At 42.3% G+C, this 23,179-nt stretch overlaps 2 protein-coding genes and 1 long non-coding RNA gene across 7 annotated transcripts; 2 read left to right on the top strand and 1 right to left on the bottom strand.

The window, feature by feature from the left end:
* Positions 1-9,279: 9,279 nt before the first annotated feature.
* On the top strand, positions 9,280-17,455 carry LOC9660278 (germin-like protein 5-1). The gene is made up of 5 exons (XM_024674390.1): positions 9,280-9,434; positions 16,664-16,731; positions 16,796-16,932; positions 16,992-17,128; positions 17,175-17,455. Exons 1-5 carry the CDS (start codon positions 9,285-9,287, stop codon positions 17,346-17,348), a joined length of 666 nt encoding a protein of 221 aa, XP_024530158.1. The 5' UTR covers positions 9,280-9,284; the 3' UTR covers positions 17,349-17,455.
* Positions 17,456-19,464: 2,009 nt separating this feature from the next.
* On the bottom strand, positions 19,465-21,301 carry LOC112346080. Of its 2 annotated transcripts, XR_002992278.1 has the most exons (9): positions 21,216-21,301; positions 21,099-21,150; positions 20,903-21,018; positions 20,525-20,850; positions 20,339-20,463; positions 20,232-20,275; positions 19,998-20,149; positions 19,765-19,914; positions 19,465-19,705 (listed from the first exon to the last, which is right to left on the bottom strand). It is a non-coding gene; the product is annotated as an uncharacterized LOC112346080 (long non-coding RNA). The 2 variants fall into 2 exon arrangements; XR_002992279.1 differs by lacking the exon at positions 21,216-21,301 and having other exon boundaries at positions 20,937-21,018; positions 21,099-21,141.
* LOC9659479 (regulatory protein NPR5) lies at positions 21,037-23,097 on the top strand. 4 transcript variants are annotated; one of them, XM_002969441.2, is made up of 4 exons: positions 21,149-21,199; positions 21,374-21,836; positions 21,906-22,665; positions 22,740-23,097. In XM_002969441.2, exons 2-4 carry the CDS (start codon positions 21,417-21,419, stop codon positions 22,880-22,882), a joined length of 1,323 nt encoding a protein of 440 aa, XP_002969487.2. In that variant the 5' UTR covers positions 21,149-21,199; positions 21,374-21,416; the 3' UTR covers positions 22,883-23,097. The 4 variants fall into 4 exon arrangements, with proteins under 4 accessions (XP_024529901.1, XP_024529902.1, XP_024529900.1 ...); XM_024674133.1 differs by having other exon boundaries at positions 21,037-21,836; positions 21,906-22,676; XM_024674134.1 differs by having other exon boundaries at positions 21,037-21,836; positions 21,906-22,680; positions 22,740-22,813.
* Positions 23,098-23,179: the final 82 nt, after the last annotated feature.

Genomic DNA, 23,179 nt, shown 5'->3' with positions numbered 1-23,179 from the left:
TGGCAACTCTGTTAAGGTGCCAAGGTGAGATCACTAGGTGATCATATGGCCAAATAAGGACAAGGTCCTTGGTTGGCTGAGGAATGAAGTTCTTGGTTCAAAATGTTGAAATTGAACTGTTTAAGGTGGTGTGGCTTGGTCATGATGACCAAGTGGGAAGAGCACCTAAGGGAAATAAACTATGTCCGTGCGATGGCATAGTGAGTCCGAGGAAAGTAGTCTCTATAAAAGACCCATGGGAAAGTCACGAACTTGGGCCGTGGATAGAGCCCATAGCAGAAGATGTTAAAGAGACGTACTAGGGGTGAACATCCTCCGGACTTGGCAAAGAAGAGTCTTCGCTATGGAACTAAAAGGATACCTCAAAAATGGAGGTAGCGATCCTGTGTTGCTGGGTGCAACAATCAAGGATAGGAGCAAAAGACTAGTGGCTAAGGAAAGAGCCAAAGGAATCAGGGGAAACAATCCAAATGGCAAAGTTAAGCCGAAAACACTAATGTGTTGGGTGCTAACGGATTGTGGGAAAGGCAATATTTTCCCAAGGATGGATTCCCAACCGCTCCGATTTGGTGAAAGTAGAAGCTCCAAGGGGGATTAAGGTAGCCAAATAATAGGGCCGTAGGCAGCCCTAGCACAAATTATAATAACTGGAACTTAGTGCCAAAGGTGGCGTGATATCGAAGAGAGGATGATGGTGCCCTCAAGTAAAGAACTTCCCAGGATGGGGAAGTGGAGTTGCACCATGTGCAATGGAAGGTGTCGGAGACACCTGGGAAATTGACTCTGAGAAGTCAAAATTAAAAGTTCTAAAGTGCAAAGGTTATGTCGATGGAATCTGAGACTACTCGAGAATGAGTAGTGGAATTAAGTTAGAGAAGGTGTCTCTAACAAGTTTAGTGAGAACTGAACCAATAAAAGGGAGCAAACCACCCCAGGTGGCCGAATGAGTCTCTATGTTAGAGGGACTATGCTCCTTAGAGGATGGATAAGGCATGGTGAGCCTTCAATGTCAAACCATAGACAAATATTGGCTGAGTGTCAAGGATGGAAATGGTAACACATGCGAGTGTTACTTTACAAAATGGTTTACCGTTCGATGAGGACATCGAACTTCGTCTATGGGTGGTGGAGTTGTGAGACACAAAATCCCTAGGCCCCAAAGTGGAGCCGGAAGGGCGCCACGTGGTAGTGGCCGAAGCGAGAGCCAAACGAGCGTAACACGTTTGGACCAAAAGCTCCAACTTGAAAAGTCAAGAGCGGGAGTGGAACTCCCAAAGAAGTGCTCGAGGAATGAGCACGAAGCGAGCCATAGGCGAGACTCCAAAAAGGGACCCAAAAAGGACCAACACATGACACGTGGAAGTGTCCGAGATGGACCCGAGTTGGAGTTCGAAGTGGAGTCCAAAGTGGAGTCCGAAGTGGAGTCTGAGAAGGACCCGAGATGGAGTCCGAGATGGAGTCCGAGGTGGACCCGAGATGGACAGGAGATGGAGTCCGAGATGGAGTCCGAGATGGACCCGAGATGGAGTCCAAGTTGGACCCAAGATGGAGTCTGAGATGGACCCGAGATGGAGTCCGAGATGGAGTCCGAGATGGACCCGAGATGGAGTCCGAGATGGAGTCCGAGATGGACCCGAGATGGAGTCCGAGATGGACCCGAGATGGAGTCCGAGATGGACCCGAGATGGAGTCTGAGATGGAGTCCGAGATGGAGTCCGAGATGGACCCGAGATGGAGTCCGAGATGGAACCGGGACTGAGACCGAGACCGAGACCGAGACCGAGATCGAGATCGGGACCGAGACCAAGACTAAGGCCAAGGCCGAGGCCGAGTCCGAGTCCGAGTCCGAGTCCGAGTCCGAGTCCGAGTTCGAGTCTGAGAGGGTGAAAGCCCAAAGCGTTCGTCTCCCAGACCCTGGGGGGTTTGGTGAGCTCCAAAAGTATAGTGAGGGGGAGGACTGCAGTGGAGCCAGTTTGGCCAGGAAAGGCCAGTTTGGCCCAGGAAGGCCGGACCCAGTGTTGGGTGATGAGCTGCCCACTGGGAAGTCTAAGACTAGAGTGAACACAAGCCGACAAGCGGGGTAGCTTGGTGAAGTGTTCAAGAGCCGGCTCTAGTTCCCCCAGGAGATCGACTGGCCGATGCTCCTAGTCCAAGTGTGGGTGGCACTACCTACTTGGATACCTGTCATGGCTTAAGGGAACCTCGCTCTAAGCCCATGGCTAGAGCACCTAAAGGTGAAAGGCGGGGAGAGTACCCATGAGGCTTGCGTAAGGCCACGGTGTTCCGAAATGTTGTCCCAAAGTCCCAAACGGTGAAAAGGAAGAGGAGTGGGCCTCTAATGTAGTGACCAAGGATATAGTCACATGGTGAGGAAGTCCCAAAGGATAGTGGGACTTAGCGGTCAGGCCTGCGGGCCTTGATCCAGTGGCAGTGTTGGCGAACACGGCCATAGACTAAAAGGGACTTGGTGGGGACTGGAAAAGAGTTGTCGGGGAAGGCCATTCCCCATGTCTGCAGGCATCCTGAGGATGCTAAGGAATAGATCTGGGATGATCGCTCATGGATGGATGGCCCAGTCTTTGAGAGACGGGATCATGATGCAGGTGGCGTTAAACCACTGGTGTGACCAAGGTGAATGGGCATGGCCTAGCGTAACGGGCTGGTATGTCGGTGGTACCTTGGGGTGTCGATCATAGGATCGGACACGTGGAGCACTTGGACCAAGTGCTAAGGTTGAGTGGCATGGATGCCATTCTCGGGGCTAGCAAGCCCCAAGTCTTGAGTTGGACTTATGAAGGTTGTGAATGAGACTCCTCCAAATGGTCGGAGGTGTGGTTAAGTGATTAAAGTAGAATGGAAAATTTAGTCGCTTACAAAGTGATGGACACTCAAAGTGGAATAATACTAAAACCATCTTGTCTCATTAAAAAACTAAATGTCCAAAGTGTTGATATATTCAAGGCTTAATATATCCGAAGCAAAATATATCTAAGGCCAGATGTGGGGTGAAAGTATATGTTATGATCCAGCACAAAAAGATAAAAATTTAATCTCCTTAAACTACTCTACACCACCTTTTAAGGTTCTTCACCATTCAACCACCCTTGAACTACCTCAAAAGCTCCTCTATGCCATTGCTCCATTGTGAGCTCTTAAATTCCTTACCTTAATATGTTTTTGAGTTCCTTTTGACCAATGTTGACCATATGGTCAAAGTTGGCACATAACAATTCTTACCCCCCAACAAAGTCTTTGTTCTAAGGATGAGTTGTACCGGTGATCACTTTTTTTAAGGAACCTTGCTCAATCTTCTAGTCCATCTTTCATAACCATATACATCAAGGAGGTATTGGGCCTTTCACTTCGAGATAGTATACCTTTCAACTAGTTGACATAAAATATTAGATAAATTTTCACCCCAACTGGCAGCCACACCTGATAAGTTGCCTTACTAATGTGCTCTAGTACTTCATATGAACTAGCATATTAATGAGAAAATTTATCACTCTTCCCATTCTATAAAAACACGAAAGTGTTCTATCACTTAAGAGAAAGATCACTCATATAAAGACAAGCTTACCCATCTTATATTCCCAAAATTGATGGTGCTCATTAGCAAACTTCTCCACTCTATTTTTAATTGCTTGCAAATTCGTTTGCACACCACCAAAATCTTATCAAGTTCTATAGCCAGATTAGTTGCCTCGGAATCAAGCTTATTTTGAACATCCTTACTCAAATGCAATCCCAACTCCACCACTGTCGGGGATGCCTTCCAAAATGGCAAAGTAAGGACTCAGCTTAGTTCCACTTTATTGGCTATTATTGTAGGTAAATTACACTAATGGAAAATATAAATTCCATTATCTTTACCTTTGATTAATGCTACAACATAGTATATCCTCCACTATATGATTCATATGCTTGGTTTGCCCATCTGTCTAAAGATGATCTCCACTTAAGAGTTTCAAAATCACTAGCATAGCCTTTGTAAAGCTCTTCCAAAATCCATTAGTGAACTTTAAATCTCAATCATTAATGATAATGACTATCTTTTGAAGAGCCAACAACCACACATACTTCGTCAAACAATCCACTATAACCCATATTTACACTAACATCTCTAAGGAATAGATAAAAGTTGCAAAAGTCCTCCTAGCTTCTCCCATAACACCTTTATTTGCTAATAGAGCTTGCATGATTTAGAATACTCAAGGATATTAATTTTCATATTCCTCCAATAAAAATTGCACTTAATCAACTCATATGTCTTCTTTCCCCCAAAATGACTAGCCTTTAGACAATTATGATAATGGAATAAAACTTAAATAATAACACATCCATTTGTGGCAAATATACACAACTATTATAGTAAAAAATTCCATCTACCAATGAAAAAGGTGCTTTTATTTGGGCTTGCAAAAAGACCATTAAAGCGCCTGAGGTTAAGGTTGGCTTGGCCACCTTAAGCTCTTCCATGGTCCATGGAACAAAGGTTATTCAAATAACCTTAGCCATATAAGAGCCCATGGTCAATCTTTTTTTTTAAAAAAAAAAAAAACTTTTTAAATCTTTTATTCTTTGACTAACTAAAATTCTTTTTTTGTAAAATAAAAAAATAATACTACCTTAAAAAGCTGTTGAAAGCAAAAGAGCATAAGAAATTAAATTCGGCACTAATGAAGATATCACAATTGACATATTCATCAGGACATTAATAAAGATACTATTGTTTAGAGATCACACTTCTACATTGTTACAGCCATCTCCTACACACTCAGATGTGCCACCTCTACCATAAAATTAGAATGCATTGATACTAAGAGTGTCCTAAGGCAATGTAAACAACCAAAGGGAACGACTTGAGAGACGATCCATGGGGTTCAAATATAAAGGGAAAGGGCCCATGAACAAGAGTGCACCTCCTTTTTCAATCGGTTAAGGGTCTTGGGATATTTGGGGTTAAGCGTCCTTGGGTTTGAATAGTACTGGGTTGGGTGACCTCCCGGGAAGTCCAAACTCAGGAGCTTACATTTGGTATCAGAGGGGTCTCGGGTCCAACTTTGTTGGTTGGCTTAGGGGAATCACACCACATGTTGATTGACATCTGGCTGGTCCAGTTTGTTCCCGCTGGGCTCGACCCGAGGGGTAGGGTGTCAAGAGAGCAAGGCTCTCAGGAGAGCTGCGGCTCTTAGCTTCCGTTCACGAGGGTGTGAACTTACAGGGAAGTATGGTGGATTGTAAGCAACCAAAGGGAACGACTTGAGAGATGATCCATGGGGTTCAAATATAGAGGGAAAGGGCCCATGAACAAGAGTGCACCCCCTTTTCTAATCGGTTAAGGGTCTTGGGATATTTGGGGTTAAGCGTCCTTGGGTTTGAATAGTACTGGGCTGGGTGACCTTCTGGGAAGTCCAAACTCAAGAGCTTACAGGCAAGCCTAAAAAAATGAGTAGTTATTTCAAATTTTTATATGGTTTTTAAACTTTTTTATTTTCAAGGTTATAATATAGACCTATCATACCTTCTACAAAAACATGCATAACAAATTTTATGATAGCAAATATATAGTAGGTGTTTTCCTTTGCTACAACAATTCCACTCAAATAAGGTATGCTCCCTATGATGTTTTTAAAATATGAAAAATTTATTAAGCCTTGCTATAAATAATATACTAATTTATACTCCAAATTATGATATTACTTCTAGATCAAATATTTTAAGAAACTAATAAGTTTGAGAATAGAATATGTATAGAATATGTAATCTTAAAGTAATAAAAAACTAATAAGTTTGAGAATTAAATATGTCAAAAGTAAAATGAAAGAAAATAATACACATTTAACACTTATACATATCATTCATACTTTATTTTCTAAATTAATTCAATAACATTATCATCATGATTAGTTACATTTTATGGACCTTTTGGTAGAGCATTTTGAATAAATGGATCCTTTAAATTTTTTTTATTATTTTATTTTATACATATCCTATTTTGTGCAACTTAAGAAACACCATTATTGAAAATTATCACTATTTCTTCTTTTTATATGAATATTTAATAAATTTAATTTAATTAATAATTTATTAAATTTATAAACCTAAAAATTTTACTTATCATGGTATGGAGCTAGCTTTTTTCTTTGATTGTATGTCTGTATAATTTTTACTTTCATGGACATGTTTCTTTTTAAAATATTTACAGAAATTATTTATATTACAAAGTAAATAGGTTTGGTATTTAGCTAACATAATATGATTAAATTTGGTATAATAATGATTGACAATATCTTTAAGATTGAAAACTAGTTTTTTACTTAAAAAATTAATATATTTTAAAATATAGTTGATAATACATCTAATAAAATTTAATTATTTTATTTTAACTTTATAATAATTTTCCTTGATTTAATATTTGATAAAAAACTGTAGACTTGAATAACTTATTAACTTTTTCTTAACTGGTTGAAACTCCTTATATATATATATACACACACACACACACATTATTGGTACTTAATTTATGACATATTGAGATTTGTTGTATGCTACATTCAATTCTTATGAAAAATGAATAACTTGTTAAAGTCCATGCAACAAAATAATTCTCTATATCTAGTAATTTGAAAATAATTTTTACATTTTTACAAAACCTTTCTAATGACATATACATAACATGTCTTGAGTTCAAATCCCATGAGCAAAAGTTTAGTATTTTAAACACTAGTAATGATTATACTATTTAGTAAATATAGAGAGATGGCAAACTTAGAAGCATGAGTAAGATAAAAAAGTAGACATCCAAATAAAATCACTTAGAAAATACCTAAAGTTTATGACATTAATACTTTAAGTTAATTATCAAACTCCTATTCATTAGTAATGACCTCTAGAGAAGGTGGTGGTGGTGGAATATGAGTGGTGTGATAAAGTTTTAATAAAGAAATATGAAATATCAATTTAGAATTATTTTTGTAAAATTTATATAATTTACAATTTCCTCATGGTAATATGCAAATGTATGTTGGTTTAGTGTGGCTAACAACTTTATGTAATATCAAATATCACACAGTTCTTGGACAATTTATAGTAAAGCTGGTACTAGAAATGCTACCCATAGCATATAATTCTCAGTCTTGATTTGTTACAATGGTTTCACCTATATAATTTGGTTCTTGTAACCTCCAATTACTAATACTAGAGTTTGGTACTAGAGTCCAACAAACCTGGTAAAGGTAGTAACAGTGGTAACTACTCCTACACTTTTGGCAGCAAATGCAATGACAACCATGATGAATGGAAGTGCACATAGGCTAGCCTTGAAGTACACCTTCATATTTGTTAATTGAATTACCTAAATCTTTAGCCATATATAGCTAAATCTGGCTTCCTCCATCTGCTACAATCTGATTTAGTCAAACATAATCTTGAAATTTGAGAATCAAATTTGTTATGAAAACAAAGTTTGTACTTGGATTCTTAGTTGGGCTTTAAGATTTAAAACAAGATGCCTCACCACAAAAATAGCATCCAATTGTACCTGTCAGCACGTTGTAAAATTGTCACATTGTTGTGTAATTGATCAAGCCATGGCTCAGGTACTATTCATAGAGACGAAAAGAAAAAGTATTCAGGTGATCTTCAAATCGGGGGACCTCACTCGCCTCATGTGTTCTTGGGGGAGCATGGGCCCCCAGTCTTAGAGAAGTACTACAAGCGTGAATAGTATCTGAGCCATGGCTGTTCTTCATCCATTCTATACGAGGCTTTGGCTCTTGCTATTGGCATTCTTTGCACTCCTTCATTCGTGACTTCCATTCGCATTAAAAATTTCCCAACCATAGATTTTCCCTTGATGAATATGTAATAGTCTGAATGGGTGGAGCCATCAACCTTGTTGGTTACACCAACACATGGATCGTATGACACCGATTAGATACATGAAATCATTCATAACGACTGCAGGTGGAAAATTTAGGCCAGCTTGCAATCTGTAATTGTACATAATCACTTGTGTCTGACTGAGGAGCATGGGACTAAACCTACATAACTCCCCCATGGTCCGCCATTCTTCGCAATCATTAATGGTGACCCACAATCACCACCCACCACCAACAATATTTTCGAGAGTTATATTACCTGAGTTGCTTCCACTTTAGAGCAAAACCTTCACGGAGCAGTGTTCTACGACCGTAGATGGCTGGAAAGAGAAAATCAAATTCTCCAACGGTGTTCACGGAGATCCTTTTCCAGTGAACCCTATGCAACAGTTTTCTCGCTCGTTTCCTCTTGTAAGCTCCAAAACTAGCTGGGAGAAGAAAATGGAATCGATTCCCTCCAACTAAGCTAAACGATGCACGAACTCGACACACTTTGCAAAGTGATCACCTGGATTTAAAGAAAGAAAAGGAAACAGAATGCTTGTATCGACTTTCAGAGTACCAAGTCGAAAGCTGCTTCTGGATTTTCTCGATAGAAACCAGTCTGTTGCGTGACCTGATCAAGCTCCTCTATCCACCCGGCAGCACAAATCTCCAAGCAATTCGCTGGTACGAGCTAAAACCATTGCAAAACTCGTTACAAGAATATTCGAAAGGGAACGCCACTTTAAGAATCATTGTTTGTGTGTGGCGCATGCGCTGTCCAAAGCCCTACGTCGTGGAGTTTCTCCGGGTGATGTGTCATTGGATTTTCCAAGAAAGACGCATCGCTGGAGAAGCGGGGATGCTAAGCTGAGATTGACTAAGTTTCACTCATTTAAACAGTAACGTGCCTGATTCTTGCGTAGCTTTCTTCTTCTCTGTTTTGCTTTTGCGATAATTCTTCCACTAGTTATAGATTATGACAGACACAGCACATTGAGCGAACAAGAAAAAGGAGAAAATATTCCCCGTATCTCACAAGTGTGAGGTCTCCTTGTATGTACCAAAAACTCTACGTCATGTTTTTTCTTGTCGAAGTTTCCATCTAAAACAATCAAAGGATTGGTTTGTAAGAACTTGTGGGTATGTATGCATTCGTAAAATCTACGATTTGGAACGTGAGTGAGACCTGGTCAGGTCAAAATAGTTTTACCTTAATTTTTTGTAAAGAAAAGATTTAGAAACGTAACCAGCTTGGCAATTGAGACTCTTGGAGAGTTTTTAATCTCTGACTTTGAGACTTGCCACAGTATATAAACCCCACACTCTTGGGATTTATCATCGTTCGCCCCGTCTCGTTCTCTTCCTGAATCAAAGTTTCTGAAGAACAAGGAGACGAGATAATCTAGATCTCGAGCGATGGAGTCCAAGAAGTTGATGCTGGTGGTAATGATCCTGGGCGCTGCCCCCGCGAATGTGTTTGTGAGCGCTGCCGACCCCGACCCGCTGCGAGATTTCGAGGGGTCGGGAGCTCTTAGCAATTTCGTGCTGCGAGATGTGTTCAAGAATTTGAGCAACGGTGTCGTTCGCGCAGCGATCAACACGACACTGTTCCCAGGAATCACGTACTTTTCTTAACTCTTTGCCTTTGGAGATCCCAATCGAGGTTTTCCTTGGTTTTCTTTGCAGTAACTTATGTACACTTTAACATGGTTCCCTGTGGAGTCAATCTCCCACATCGAGCTTCCGAGCTCCTCACCATGATCTCTGGCGGGCCACTTCAAGTTGGATTCGTGGATACAGCTGGTAGGAAATAAGATTCTCTCTCTCGATCTTATAAAGAACGTATGGGGTGATTTACCAGGAGTACCACGCATCAACCTCTTGAACCCGGGCGATATCACGATATTCCCACGGGGAACGATGCACTTTGAGATCAACGTCGGGACCAAGCCTGCGTTTTACATCTGGGTTCTCAACAGCCAAAACCCAGGAACTCTGGTAAACAAAGCTTCTCTCTTAACGTTTTTCTAATGTGTGTGTGTGTGTAGACAAGTGGTGGTGCTCTCTTGATGATCCTGGACAGGTTCGCTGCAACTGCACTCAACGTAGGGCTGGACATGATCCGGAAGCTCAAGGCCAATATGCTGCCATATACGCCCCGGCTCGAGTTGGCCCCGCCCGCCGTGTGCGTTCCCGGCCGAGACATCACCACCAAGATTTAAGGTCCTTTGTTTACATTGTCCACTGTAACTGAAGTGATCCATCCTTGACTTGTTTGGCTTTTTGATGGGAACACTTATATTTAAAGGCTGACTTTGTTTCGAAGCAAGAGAATGGTCGCGTCCAAGTCTCGTGCTGCTGCTGGATTTTCTGGATGATTTACCCTCTACCTACTGATTTCATTGCAGAGAATTGCTTGGAGATTGAGCTTGTAGCTTGATCATGTGGTTGATCAAGTGGTTTCTATTGCAAAATCCACTAGGTAGAGGGAGCGCTGTAGTGAGTGACCTGATCGCTGTATCACCAAAGCTTGACTTAATGGAGCGACTGTAATGGCTAGTGCAATGCCCCAACTAACTTTCCAAATGGTTAAAAACCTTTTCTACGAGAAAAGTCGATATGATAAAGAGATTGTTACTGGGATAAGTCTCCGAAGGCTGTGAGGAATTTGAATTAAGAAATTTTCCAAAACCACACGTTCTCTTGAATGCATGAATACAAGCTCGATGCCCTCTTCCCTCATTTCGTTCTTACTTTTTCTTTTTCATCTCTCTCTCTCTCTCTCTCTCTCTCTCTCCTCCTATTGTTTCTCAAGCACAACGAGACATTGATCGCATTTGGATACTTTTTTTCTTTACCGTTGGATTTCAAGAAGCTTTGTTGGCAGTGGTGATCTTGGGTGCTTGAATGTGTTAGTCGCCGCCAATCCCGATCCACTGCGAGATTTCGCGGCGTAGGGAGCTCTTAGCGATTTCGTGCTACGAGATGTTAATGGGGATGTTCGCAATAGACCCGGTGGTGTTCGTGGCTGCAATCAACACGACAATCTTCCCAGGAATCACGTATTCTTTTTTCAGTTCTCAAAACTCATGGCTTGTTCTTTCGTTTGTTTCTATGAAGGTCTCAAGGAATAACTTATGTCCAGTTTCATATGGTTCCTTGTGGAGTCAATGTCCCACATACGCACCCTCGAGCTTTGGAGCTCCTGACCATGGTCTCCGGTGGGCCAGTTTCGTTGATACAGGCGGTAGGAAATAAGTCCAATCTCTCGATCTTGATCCCGTAAAGATCATTGAATACGATGTGATTTTCCAGAAGTACCACGCGTCAACCTCTTGTACCCAGGCGATCTCATGGTTTTCCTGTGACGACCGATGCACTTTCAGCTCAACGTTGGACCAATCCTGCGATTTACATCTCGGCTCTCAACAGCCAAAACCCAGGAACTCTGGTAAACAAAACAACATCGCCAGCTTCCTTCTTGTTTTTTTCTGAAGTTATTTACTTTTTTCTTTTTTCTTAATAATTTTGTGTATCTGTTTCTACAGACAAGTGGTGGTGCTCTGTTGATGATTCCAGACAGCTCCACTGCAACAGCGGTTAATGTAGAACTGGACATGATAAGGGAACTCAAGGCCAATATGCTGCCATATACACCCCAGCTCGAGTTGGCCACGCCCAGTGTGTGCATTCCCGGCCAAGACATCGCCACCAAGATTTAATGTTCCTCTTCTTTGTTTACATTTACCTTTTTAAAAAAAAATCATGCCAATTAGCACAAAGGGGAGCATGGTGGTGTTTCTGTTGCGATATTTCACTTCATTATCAATGAAGGGGAGAACTTTTGTAGAGTTAAACTTGATCTTAGTTTCAAGTGTCACTAATGTGACTGTGGGTAAAAAATCATAATAGTAGGAGGTCAGTATTGCTAAATTTTTTTTAGTCTCTACCCAAGTTAATTGAGAAACTAGAAAGTTTCAAGTGGATATGCATTATTGGTATTTAATTTATAGCATGTTAAAAAAAATTGTATGGTATATTTAATTCTTATGAAAAATAAGTAATTTTTTAAAGATCATATAAAAAATAATTCTCTATATATAGTAAATTGAAAAGAATTTTTATATTTATAAAATACTTTTCTAATGAATAATATTTTCAGCTATCATTTTGGATTCTACTCTTTTATTACTTTTGATTCTAATTTATTTTTTATTGTAAACATATATTTCTATAATAACTTTTAGTTATCATAACTAATTTTAATGAATATAGGTAATAATAAAGTATATGTATCAGAGAGGAGGGGATGAAACTACCAATAAAATACTGGATTTGAAAACTAACTTACTAATCCTAAATGCACTATATGTGCATAATATGGCTCAGATGAGCAGGGGTTAGGGTCTTCTCATCATCGATTCGCCTACTAGATGTGTTGCTGGTTGATCAGTATACGGAGTTCTCAAATGCTTTACTGAAGAACTTGGCAAACGCTGCTTTTGGGATACTAGACAGAGCTGGCTACGTGGTGGATTTGCCGGCTTTGAATAACACTGCAGAAACTTGCAAGCTGAAAATTACGCGCACACGGCAAGGTCCTGGGGATACCGTATTTTTAGAAAGGTTATTCTGAGTAACGTGGCGACCAGCACAAATCCTTGATGTGGCAGGACTCGCTACCGTGGTGGGACTCGCTGATATGGCAGGACACGCTGATGTGGCGGGACTCACTGACACGGCAGGACTCGAGAGCAGAGGCTCTAAGAGGTAAAACAAACTCTGTGTTGAGTTAAGTAGCGGCCAACACAAATCGCTGATGTGCCAGGACTCCTGGAAAGGTAAATCCTTTCGAAATTGAATGTTCGTTTTTTCAGGAAAGCATCGTTGCCATGTGTATTTTCGGTTCCCCCTACTCCAAGGTTGCAAAGAACAAGGAGATCCTGAACACATGCTACACTCCTTGACGAGCCAGAAGCTTTCCAGTTCCCATGGTATACTATTGTTTGTTACCAGATAGCAGCGAAAATAGTTGAAGAGTTCAAAGTTTACGAGAGACAAATTCGCTCACGTCACTGTATAACAATGCATTCATTGACGATGAGGCACTGACTGGTGGAAACAAGTCCTACTGGACTGCAAGGTTTCCTGAATCTGCATGAATGATTTCCAAACTCTCTATGGCATCAGCATCCTCAACATATCACCTTCTTCCGATCTGGTGACGGGGCTGAAGAAAAAGCCTGGCCCTTGCTGCCCTTGGTGGCCGATCTTGCTGACTTGATATCCATCTTCACCTGGAGCTTCCTCACAGCACTCTCGTTCTTCCACAATAGCTCTCACCGATAATCCTTGTGTATCTTTGTAGCTGGCCATCTCCCATTCCGGACAGCCACCGGGAAGGAAATCCAGCCAGAAAGGACAGTACTACACTTCAAAATCGCTAATGTCACACATGAGCCTGCTCCACATGTTGCAACATCCATCTACTTTTCGAAATTTTCATTTTTCCATTTGAAAAACCATAAATATAAATAAAGAAACCAATGATTTGCCTGAATGTTATTCTTTTCGAACTCAAATAACTGAGAATGTAAAATTGGCGCACTTAACTCCTTGTTCTGACGCATGCTCTGGTACATATCTAGCTCGTGCATCTTCATATACCAGGCCATAAACTCGTCAACTGCTTGCCTGTTCGACCTGCAAGTGCTTTAATTTGTGCTAACATCATCCCTTTTGATGCCAAGCATCAAATAGCAATTGAATTGATGTAGGATTAGGTTTCAATGATGGAAATTACTAAGCAACGCATGAGTAAGATAAGAAGCAAGCACCCAAGTGCAATCACTAATAAAACATCTAAATTTTGTCAAGTCAAGTATAATAGCAAACTCAAACTTCTAATCACTAGTGCTGACTTATGGAGAAAGTGGTGGTGGAATATGAATGGGATCAAAAGGGTGTGATAAAGAAATATTAAAGAAATATAATAAACACCAGTTTAGAATTATTTTTGCAAAATTTATGTAATTTATAATTTCTACCTATTTTGAAGTCCTAAAAGTAATATGCAAAAATAAATCTATATTGGTCTAACAACTTTATGTAATATCACATATCACAAAGTTCTTGGACAATTTATAATAAAGCTGGTAATAAAAACGCTAGCCATAGTATATGATTCTCAGTCTTGAGTTGTTACAATGGCCTTATCTGTATAACTTGGTAATATGAAAATTTAATTGGAACTTTTATCAAAGTCAATTTTTGTAACCTCTAACTACTAGTACTAGAGTTTAGTACACACCACAAGTATAACCTGGTAAAGGAAAGGTAATAATATGATAATTACTCCCACACTTTTTGGCAGCAAATGAAATGATAACCATGATTAATGGAAATGCATATAGGTTAGCCTTGAAGTACACCTTCGTATTTGCTGACCTAATTACCCAAAGCTTTGGCCTTCGTCCAAGGAATGAATTTTCAAAGTTTTGATGACTTTTTTGTCAACTTTTGAATTTAAATTTACTCTGATACAATCTGATTTAGTCAAACATAATCTTGAAATTTGAGAATCAAATTTGTTATGAAAACAAAGTTTGTACTTGGATTTTTAGTTGGGCCTTACGATCTAAAACAAGATGCCTCACCAACAAAAATAGCATCCAATTGTACACAACAATGTGACAATTTTACAACGTGACAGCCATGACTCAGATACTATTCGCTAGTAGTACTTCTCCACCTAGAGACGAAAAGAAAAAGTATTCAGGTGATCTTCAAATTGGGGACCTTGCTCATGTCATGTGTTCTTGGGCCCAGTCTTGGAGAAGTACTACAAGCGTGAATAGTTTCTGAGCCATGGCTGTGCTTCATCCATTCTATACGAGGCTTTAGCTCTTGCTATTGGCATTCTTTGCACTCTGACTTCCATTCGCATTAAAAATTTCCCAACCATAGATTTTCCCTTGATGAATGGGTATTATCTGCCTCCACGATGTAATAGTCTGAATGCGTGGAGCCATCAACCTTGTTGGTTACACCAACTTTGACACCATATTATATTTCGAGATTAGATACATGAAATCATTAGTGGAAATTTTAGGCCAGCTTGCAATCTGTAATTGTACAAAGGCAAAAAGAAGAAGAAAAAAATCCATGTAAGAAGCGTATAAATGAACCACTTTTTCACTGTCATAATCATGTGTGTCCGACTGAGGAGCATGGGACTAAACCTACATCACTCCCCCATGGTCCGCCATTCTTCGCCATCATTAATGGTGGTGATGGTGACTCACAATCACCACCAACAATATTTTCGAGACTTACTATATATTACTTGAGTTGCTTCCACTTTAGAGCAAAACCTTCACGGAGACTTCCAGTGTTCTACGACCGTAGATGGCTGGAAAGAGAAAATCAAATTCTCCAACGGTGTTCACGGAGATCCTTTTCCTGTGACCCTATGCAACAGTTTTGTCGCTCGTTTCCTCTTGTAAGCTCCAAAACTAGCTGGGAGTAGAAAATGGAATCGATTCCCTCCAACTAAGCTAAACGATGCACGAACTCGACACACTTTGCAAAGTGATCACCTGGATTTAAAGAAAGAAAAGGAAACAGAGAATGCTTGTATCGACTTTCAGAGTACCAAGTCGAAAGCTGCTTCTGGATTTTCTCGATAGAAACCATTCTGTTGGGTGACCTGATCAAGCTCCTCTATCCACCCGGCAGCACAAATCTCCAATGGTACGAGCTAAAACCATTGCAAAACTCGTTACAAGAATATTCGGAAGGGAAGGCCACTTTAAGAATCATGGCCGGATTGTTTGGGTGTGGCGGATGCAAGTCCGACGTCGTGGAGTTTCTCCGGGTGATGTGTCATTGGATTTTCCAAGAAAGACGCATCGCTGGAGAAGCTGGGGATGCTAAGCTGAGATTGACTAAGTTTCACTGATTTAAACAGTAACGTCTCCTCCCTAGAAGCCTGTCGTGAGAAATATCTGATTGTTCTGGGACTCAAGAGGAGTGCGTCATCCAAGACGGTGTATCCTGGGGAAAAGGTAACAAAACTTTGAGCTAAAGTTTCTCTCCAGGTTTGCGTGGACGGATTCGATGGAGAGAGTTCAGCCCGATTCTTGCGTAGCTATCTTCTTCTCTGTTTTGCTTTTGCGATAATTCTTCCTATAGATTATGACAGACACAGCACATTGAGCGAACAAAAAAAAGGAGAAAATATTTCCCGTATCTGACAAGTGTAAGTCTCCTTGTATGTACCAAAAACTCTACGTCATGTTTTTTCTTGCCATCTAAAACAATCAAAGGATTGGTTTGTAAGAACTTGTGAGTATGTATGCATTCGTAGAATCTACGATTTGGAACGTGAGTGAGACCTGGTCAGGTCAAAATAGTTTTACCTTAATTTTTTTCGTAAAGAAAATATTTAGAAACGTAACCAGCTTGGCAATTGAGACTACGCGTGTTTTTGGAGAGTTTTTAATCTCCGACTTTGAGACTTGCCACAGTATATAAACCCCACACTCTTGGCAGATTTATCATCGTTCGCCCCCTCTCGTTCTCTTCCTGAGTCGAAGTTTCTGACAAGGAGACGAGATAATCTTCCTTTGGCTAGATCTCGAGCGATGGAGTCCAAGAAGTCGATGCTGGTGGTAATGATCCTGGGCGCTGCCGCCGGGAATGTGTTTGTGAGCGCTGCCGACCCCGACCCGCTGCGAGATTTCGAGGGGTCGGGAGCTCTTAGCAATTTCGTGCTGCGAGATGTGTTCAAGAATGGCGTCGTGAGCAATGGACCCGGTGGCGTTCGCGCAGCGATCAACACGACACTGTTCCCAGGAATCACGTACTTTTCTTAACTCTTGGCCTTTGGAGATCCCAATCGAGGTTTTCCTTGGTTTTCTTTGCAGGTCTCAAGGGATAACTTATGTACACTTTAACATGGTTCCCTGTGGAGTCAATCTCCCACACACCCACCCTCGAGCTTCCGAGCTCCTCACCATGATCTCTGGCGGGCCACTTCAAGTTGGATTCGTGGATACAGCTGGTAGGAAAATAAGATTCTCTGTCTCGATCTTATAAAGAACATATGGGGTGATTTTCCAGGAGTACCACACATCAACCTCTTGAACCCGGGCGACATCACGATATTCCCGCGGGGAATGATGCACTTTGAGATCAACGTCGGGACCAAGCCTGCGTTTTACATCTCGGCTCTCAACAGCCAAAACCCAGGAACTCTGGTAAACAAAGCTTCTCTCTTAACGTTTTTCTGATGCGTGTGTGTAGACAAGTGGTGGTGCTCTCTTGATGATCCCGGACAGGTCCGCTGCAACTGCGCTCAACGTAGGGCTGGACGTGATCCGGAAGCTCAAGGCCAATATGCTGCCATATACACCCCGGCTCGAGTTGGCCCCGCCCGCCGTGTGCGTTCCCGGCCGAGACATCACCACCAAGATTTAAGGTCCTTTGTTTACATTGTCCACTGTAACTAAAGTGATCCATCCTTGACTTGTTTGGCTTTTTGATGGAAACACTTATATTTAAAGGCTGACTTTGTTTCGAAGCAAGAAGTCTCGTGCTGCTGCTGGATTTTCTGGACGATTTCCCTCTACCTACTGATTTCATTGCAGAATTGCTTGGGTAGTGGTTGATCAAGTGGTTTCTATTGCAAAAACGACTAGGTAGAGGATGAGAGCGACTTGATCGCTGTATCACCGAAGCTTGACTTAATGGAGCAAATGTAATGGCTGGGATGCCCCAACTAACTTTTCAAATGGTTGAAAACCTTTTCTATGAGAAAAGTCGAGATATGATAAAGAGATTGTTACTCGAAGGCTGTAAGGAATTTGAATTAAATTTTTTTCCAAAAACACACGTTCTCTTGAATGCATGCATGCAAGCTCGATGTCCTCTTCCCTCATTTCGTTCTTATTTTTCCTTTTTACACGTCTTTGATCCTCTCTCTCTCTTCTCCTATTGTTTCTCAAGCACAACGAGACATTGATCGCATTTGGATACTTTTTTTCTTTACCGTTGGATTTCAAGAAGCTTTGTTGGCAGTGGTGATCTTGGGTGCTTGAATGTGTTAGTCGCTGCCAATCCCGATCCACTGCGGGATTTCGCGGGGTAGGGAGCTCTTAGCGATTTCGTGCTACGAGATGTTAAGGGGGATGTTCGCAATAGCCCGGTTCGTCCTTGAGATCCTTTTCAGTGCATCGTTCGTCACAGGAAAACCATGAGATCGCCTGGGTACAAAAGACTTGGATACTTTCGTGGTGCTTTGGGATGCCCCAACTAACTTTTCAAATGGTTGAAAACCTTTTCTATGAGAAAAGTCGAGATATGATAAAGAGATTGTTACTCGAAGGCTGTAAGGAATTTGAATTTCGTGCTACGAGATGTTAAGGGGGATGTTCGCAATAGCCCGGTTCGTCCTTGAGGTTTTTCGTTCGTCACAGGAAAACCATGAGATCGCAGTGGTGAAGATTTCATGGTGGACATAAGTTATTCCTTGAGACTTTCGTAGAAACAAACGAAAGAACAAGCCATGAGTTCGAGGTGCTAACTAACTACCTCGTTGAGCTGAAAGTACATCGTTCGTCACAGGAAAACCATGAGATGTATCATTTATATCTAATTTGTTGGGGTTGAATGGGAGAGGATGCATGTTGCCAAAGTGTCTTTACGAGAGGCTGCAATCGTCCCAGACAATCTCTGGAATCACGTATTCTTTTTTCAGGCCTCGAACTCATGGCTTGTTCTTTCGTTTGTTTCTACGAAAGTCTCAAGGAATAACTTATGTCCACCATGAAATCTTCACCACTGCGATCTCATGGTTTTCCTGTGACGAACGAAAAACTGAAAAGGATCTCAAGGACGAACCGGGCTATTGCGAACATCTGATCTTGATATGATGATCATATCCTTGACTTGTTTGGCTTTTTGATGGGAACACTTATATTTAAAGGCTGACTTTGTTTCGAAGCAAGAAGTCTCGTAGCACGAAATCTCGTAGCAAGATTGGAAGGTTTTTTCAGTTCTCAAAACTCATGGCTTGTTCTTTCGTTTGTTTCTACGAAAGTCTCAAGGAATAACTTATGTCCACCATGAAATCTTCACCACTGACTTGAAATCGTTCACTTTCAGCTCAACGTTGGGACCAAGCCTGCGATTTACATCTCGGCTCTCAACAGCCAAAACCCAAGAACTCTGGTAAACAAAACAACATCGCCAGCTTCCTTCTTACTTTTTTTCTGAAGTTATTTACGTTATTCTTTTTTCTTAATAGTTTTTGTGTGTCTGTTTCAACAGACAAGTGGTGGTGCTCTGTTGATGACGACAGCGCTTAATGTAGAGGAGCTCAAAAGGCCAATATGCTGCCATACACACCCCGGCTCGAGTTGTGTGCGTTCCTGGCCGAGACATCGCCACCAAGATTTAATGTTCCAGGCTTTTCTTCTTTGTTTACATTAAAAAAATATCATGCCAATTAGCACAAAGGGGAGCATGGTGGTGTTTCTGTTGCGATCAATCTCTTTCTTTCAACTCATTGTCAATGAAGGTGAAAACTTCTGCAGAGTCAAACTTGATCTTAGTTTATATTTTAGCTTAAATTGGTATGATGTCTTCAAGTGGACAAGTTTGTGAAGCCATGCAACTATTAGGAACGCAGATTTCCGGCCAGCTAACACTGCTTGTAAAATAAGTACTTTTTGCCACTATAGTTAACGCTTTGAGCGCCAAATAAAAAAACCTCGTACCTGATTGATCCACGACGAACATCTTGCCTCACGCGTTGTAACGTATTTGTTCCAGTGCTGCCAAAGGAGCCAAAAACTTATTAATCTCCCACACCATGAGGAAACAAAGACCTCACCAAAGACATCGAGAGAAAATAGAACCGATATCCCCCTGTGTGGATCGCAAAGTTTCAAGGGCGCTGATTTCAATTCAGAGCCCAGCAACAGGGAACGTAGCCGCGACCTGAATTGGAACCAGCACCACCGAAACCTGCAATCCTTGGCTGCTGCAAAAACAAGCACAGGGACGGATTTTTATACACGGAGTGGCCACTGCAAATCGGCAAAAGAAAAAGAGATGTCTCCATACCACTGGAAGATGACAACATGCTCGCCTCCCGCTGCTAAACTCGCGTCCGGCAACTCGCTCGAAAGCTTTGGTGGGAGTGTCGCCATGTCATTCCAGAATGTCGACACACTGTACGCGCAGGGCGAGATGGTCCCCCTTTAAAAGTTGGATATCTGTATAGTGTAAACATCACATTAACAAAGAAACAAGAGAATCACTAGGTAGAAAAACAGAGAGGGGACAGGCACAGATTACCAGAAAGCTTTTCGAGGCTGGAGTTCCGGATATGTGTACCGCCTCTGAGAGCCAAATGAAAGAGAATGTCAGTGCCCATAATAAAAACTAGGAGAGGCATTTTTCACCGTCCCAATGCTGCCTCGTGAAACAAGCCCCGGAACAGCTCAACTGTCTCGCATAGATCCAGGATGATCCTACAACGTAATGCTAGTGCCCCTTTTTGTCGATGCTCTTTTTTATATCCCGTTGTCTGCCAAAGAGAAGCTGTAATCAAGAGAAAATCTCCTCTTAGAAAAGAAACGGACGCTTACCTGATAAGTCTCGTCACGGTGAGCGGAGCTTTTGACCTCGTTTGTGCTGCTCGTAAAAGGTCGCAGCACCCAAAGCTTCCGCTCGCTGGCTGGTTCGCTGGCTTGGAAGTTAATTTTCTGGCTTTAACACCCCCACCTGAGATAACGTAAGTCTCCGTACCGCATCCTTTAGTTATCTTTTCCAACTTTAAAAATTCTTTTTCTCGATGAACCAGTCATACCTGTGAAAGCAAGGTGCTAGACAAAAGTGTGCACTGGATGTGTACCTCTAGAGTCCCAATCATCGGGCCCCCTTGACCGGTTCTTCCCTTTCCAATGGCGGGTAGCTGCAAATATGAAAGTTAATAAGACCAAGCCAATCATCCAACCGAGACAAACCAAACGCGAAGAAAAAAACTGGAGTAGCGTTTACCCGTCCATTTCCTAGCATAAGGAAAAGACCGAGTCATCAATCCCCCATGCTAAAAAAAATGTAAGGAGCGGTAGCGGCCTTCCTAGAAAGAAAAAGAGAGCTCTCGAGTCAACTCCTAGGCACAGAAAAAAGTGTGAAATGGAGAGAATGAAAGAACAGCACCATGAATGGACAAACAGCGTTCTTGTTGCCTTTTCGCGGCCACAAAACATCCCTGTAGCGATCGAATCAGCAGATGTGTAATCAGAAGAAAGAATTCAAAGGTATGAAGCCTCTCACCTTTTTGATCTCGCTGATCACGACCAGTTGAGTGCTGAGTTCTTATAATCGTCTTAGACTTTTCCCGCCCCATCTCTTGCCATCTAAGAGCATAGAGTTCTTCATGAGATGAATCCTTGCACAGCTTTGCTTCAGGATCTTCACACGGTATTTCGCAGTCCCGGCTCCGCTGCTAGTTTGTTCTGAGAAAGGTTTCCCGGAATGAGTCTCGAGGATTCGGAGCCTTTGAAGCAACTGGCAGAGGACTTCTCGAACCTCCTAGATAATGGCCAGGCCTTCAGTGACGTTGCATTTGCAATCGACGGGAGGCACGTCTATGCTCACAAGTGTGTCCTGGCTGCACGGAGTCGATTCTTCCGGATGGTGCTGACTAGCAATGGACCAACGCAAGCCCCCCTGGTTATGCCGGTCTCGGCAGTCGGCCACGACGCCTTCATGCTCACGTTGCGATTTCTCTACAGTGGTCAGCTATGTTTGCTACCTTCGAATTCTCAGCCTGACAGAGGGTGCAAGGAAAGCTCTTGTTGGCATTCACAATGTAGAGCCGCGGTCGACTTCGCGCTGGAAGCCCTTCATGCCGCTCAAATGTTTGGCATTGACGAGCTCTCCGTCTTGGTACAGGTCTGTAAGAAAGAGAGAGAGAGAGAAGCCAATGATTTAAGTAATCCAACTTCTTTACCTTTACAACAGAAGGAGCTGGCTGCGATGGCTGAGAAGGCATCGATCGAGGACGCCATGAGAATCCTTGTCACAGCTCGCGAGCAGGACCTGCTCCAACTGTGGTCAGTGTGTTCCAAGCTTATAGCCAAGTCTGGCCTGTCAACGGAAGCGCTAGAGAAACATGTACCGGTGGAGATAGCTGCCGAGATAGAAGCCATCCGACATAAATGTGGCTACTACAATGCCTCCAGAGCCGATTGCAGCGACTCGCTGGACGAGCAACGGACACGGAGGATGCAAAAGGCACTGGATTCGTCGGATGTTGAGCTGGTGAAGCTTCTGGTCATGGAGGAAGGCCTCAGCCTCGACAAAACGTTCGCTCTTCACTATGCTGTCGCGCACTGCAGCCGAAAAGTTGTGAGCATCCTGCTACAGCTCGGAGCCGCCGATGTCAACGCTGTCGATGTCGAAGGAAGGACACCTCTACACATTGCTGGAGAACTCGCTGATCCAGAGATGATAGCGGTTTTGCTCGACCACCATGCGAGCCCACACGTACGTTCTCCAGCAGGAACCACCGCTCTGGACATGGTGCAAAGTCATGTGTTCCAAGCACTGACTTTAGCGTCGGAAGGTGGAGCACCGGCGGACCACAGTAAGCTCAAGCTGTGTCTGGAGCTGCTGCAGACTGCTGAGCCAGTTTCCTCACAAGAGCGTATCGTTCAGGATGAAGGTAACTGCTTGCTAATGGCTCCAGGGCGAAACAACGATTTCTACCCGGCTCCTAAAGGTACACAGTGAGTGAGTAAGCTTTGAGTTAGCGGATGAAATGAAGAGGCTTACCGATATAGTTTGTCAAAGCAGGCAATTCACCGACATGGAGCAGTGACAATGACGAGGTGATCGACCCGATAATACGGCTGGTGGTATCTCACCCACACTATTCTGCTCCTGTCCCGTTCATGAACCCGCACCAACAAGTGTCTCAGCATGACTCCGTATGGTAGCTCCAGAGACCATATACTCACTCCTGTAAATTCAACACAAATTGATTCTTGCACAGTAGTTGCCAAAGATAGAAGTCCTGTCAAAGAGAAGAAGTTCCGTCACGATAACACGATCGAATTGAAAAAAAAAAAGAAGCTAGGTAGCTACCTCGTCAGAAGACAAACAGTTTCCTTCTTGTTGGCCAATCTTTCGAGAATAAAGCAAGAGATCTGCACTCCAGAAGTCGTAAAAAATCGAAAAGAAACTAAAACGTGAAGCATAAAACTCGCACTTACCCGAGAAGACGACAGCACGCT

The sequence above is a fragment of the Selaginella moellendorffii genome, unplaced genomic scaffold, assembly GCF_000143415.4.
Source record: "Selaginella moellendorffii unplaced genomic scaffold, v1.0 SELMOscaffold_12, whole genome shotgun sequence".
In the NCBI taxonomy this organism is placed as follows: domain Eukaryota; kingdom Viridiplantae; phylum Streptophyta; class Lycopodiopsida; order Selaginellales; family Selaginellaceae; genus Selaginella; species Selaginella moellendorffii.
This window is presented reverse-complemented; position numbering and strand designations above follow the sequence as displayed.

What these genes read in the sequence shown, in the direction of transcription:
- LOC9659479 (XM_002969441.2), top strand. Translation starts at nt 21,417, where the DNA reads ATGAGTCTCGAGGATTCGGAGCCTTTGAAGCAACTGGCAGAGGACTTC. An exon ending in AGCTCTCCGTCTTGGTACAG is followed by an intron (nt 21,837 to 21,905) that starts GTCTGTAAGAAA and finishes CCTTTACAACAG; the next exon opens with AAGGAGCTGGCTGCGATGGC. An exon ending in TTTCTACCCGGCTCCTAAAG is followed by an intron (nt 22,666 to 22,739) that starts GTACACAGTGAG and finishes TTGTCAAAGCAG; the next exon opens with GCAATTCACCGACATGGAGC.
- LOC9660278 (XM_024674390.1), top strand. Translation starts at nt 9,285, where the DNA reads ATGGAGTCCAAGAAGTTGATGCTGGTGGTAATGATCCTGGGCGCTGCC. An exon ending in TGCGAGATGTGTTCAAGAAT is followed by an intron (nt 9,435 to 16,663) that starts TTGAGCAACGGT and finishes GTGTTCAAGAAT; the next exon opens with GGCGTCGTGAGCAATGGACC. An exon ending in GCCAAAACCCAGGAACTCTG is followed by an intron (nt 17,129 to 17,174) that starts GTAAACAAAGCT and finishes GCGTGTGTGTAG; the next exon opens with ACAAGTGGTGGTGCTCTCTT.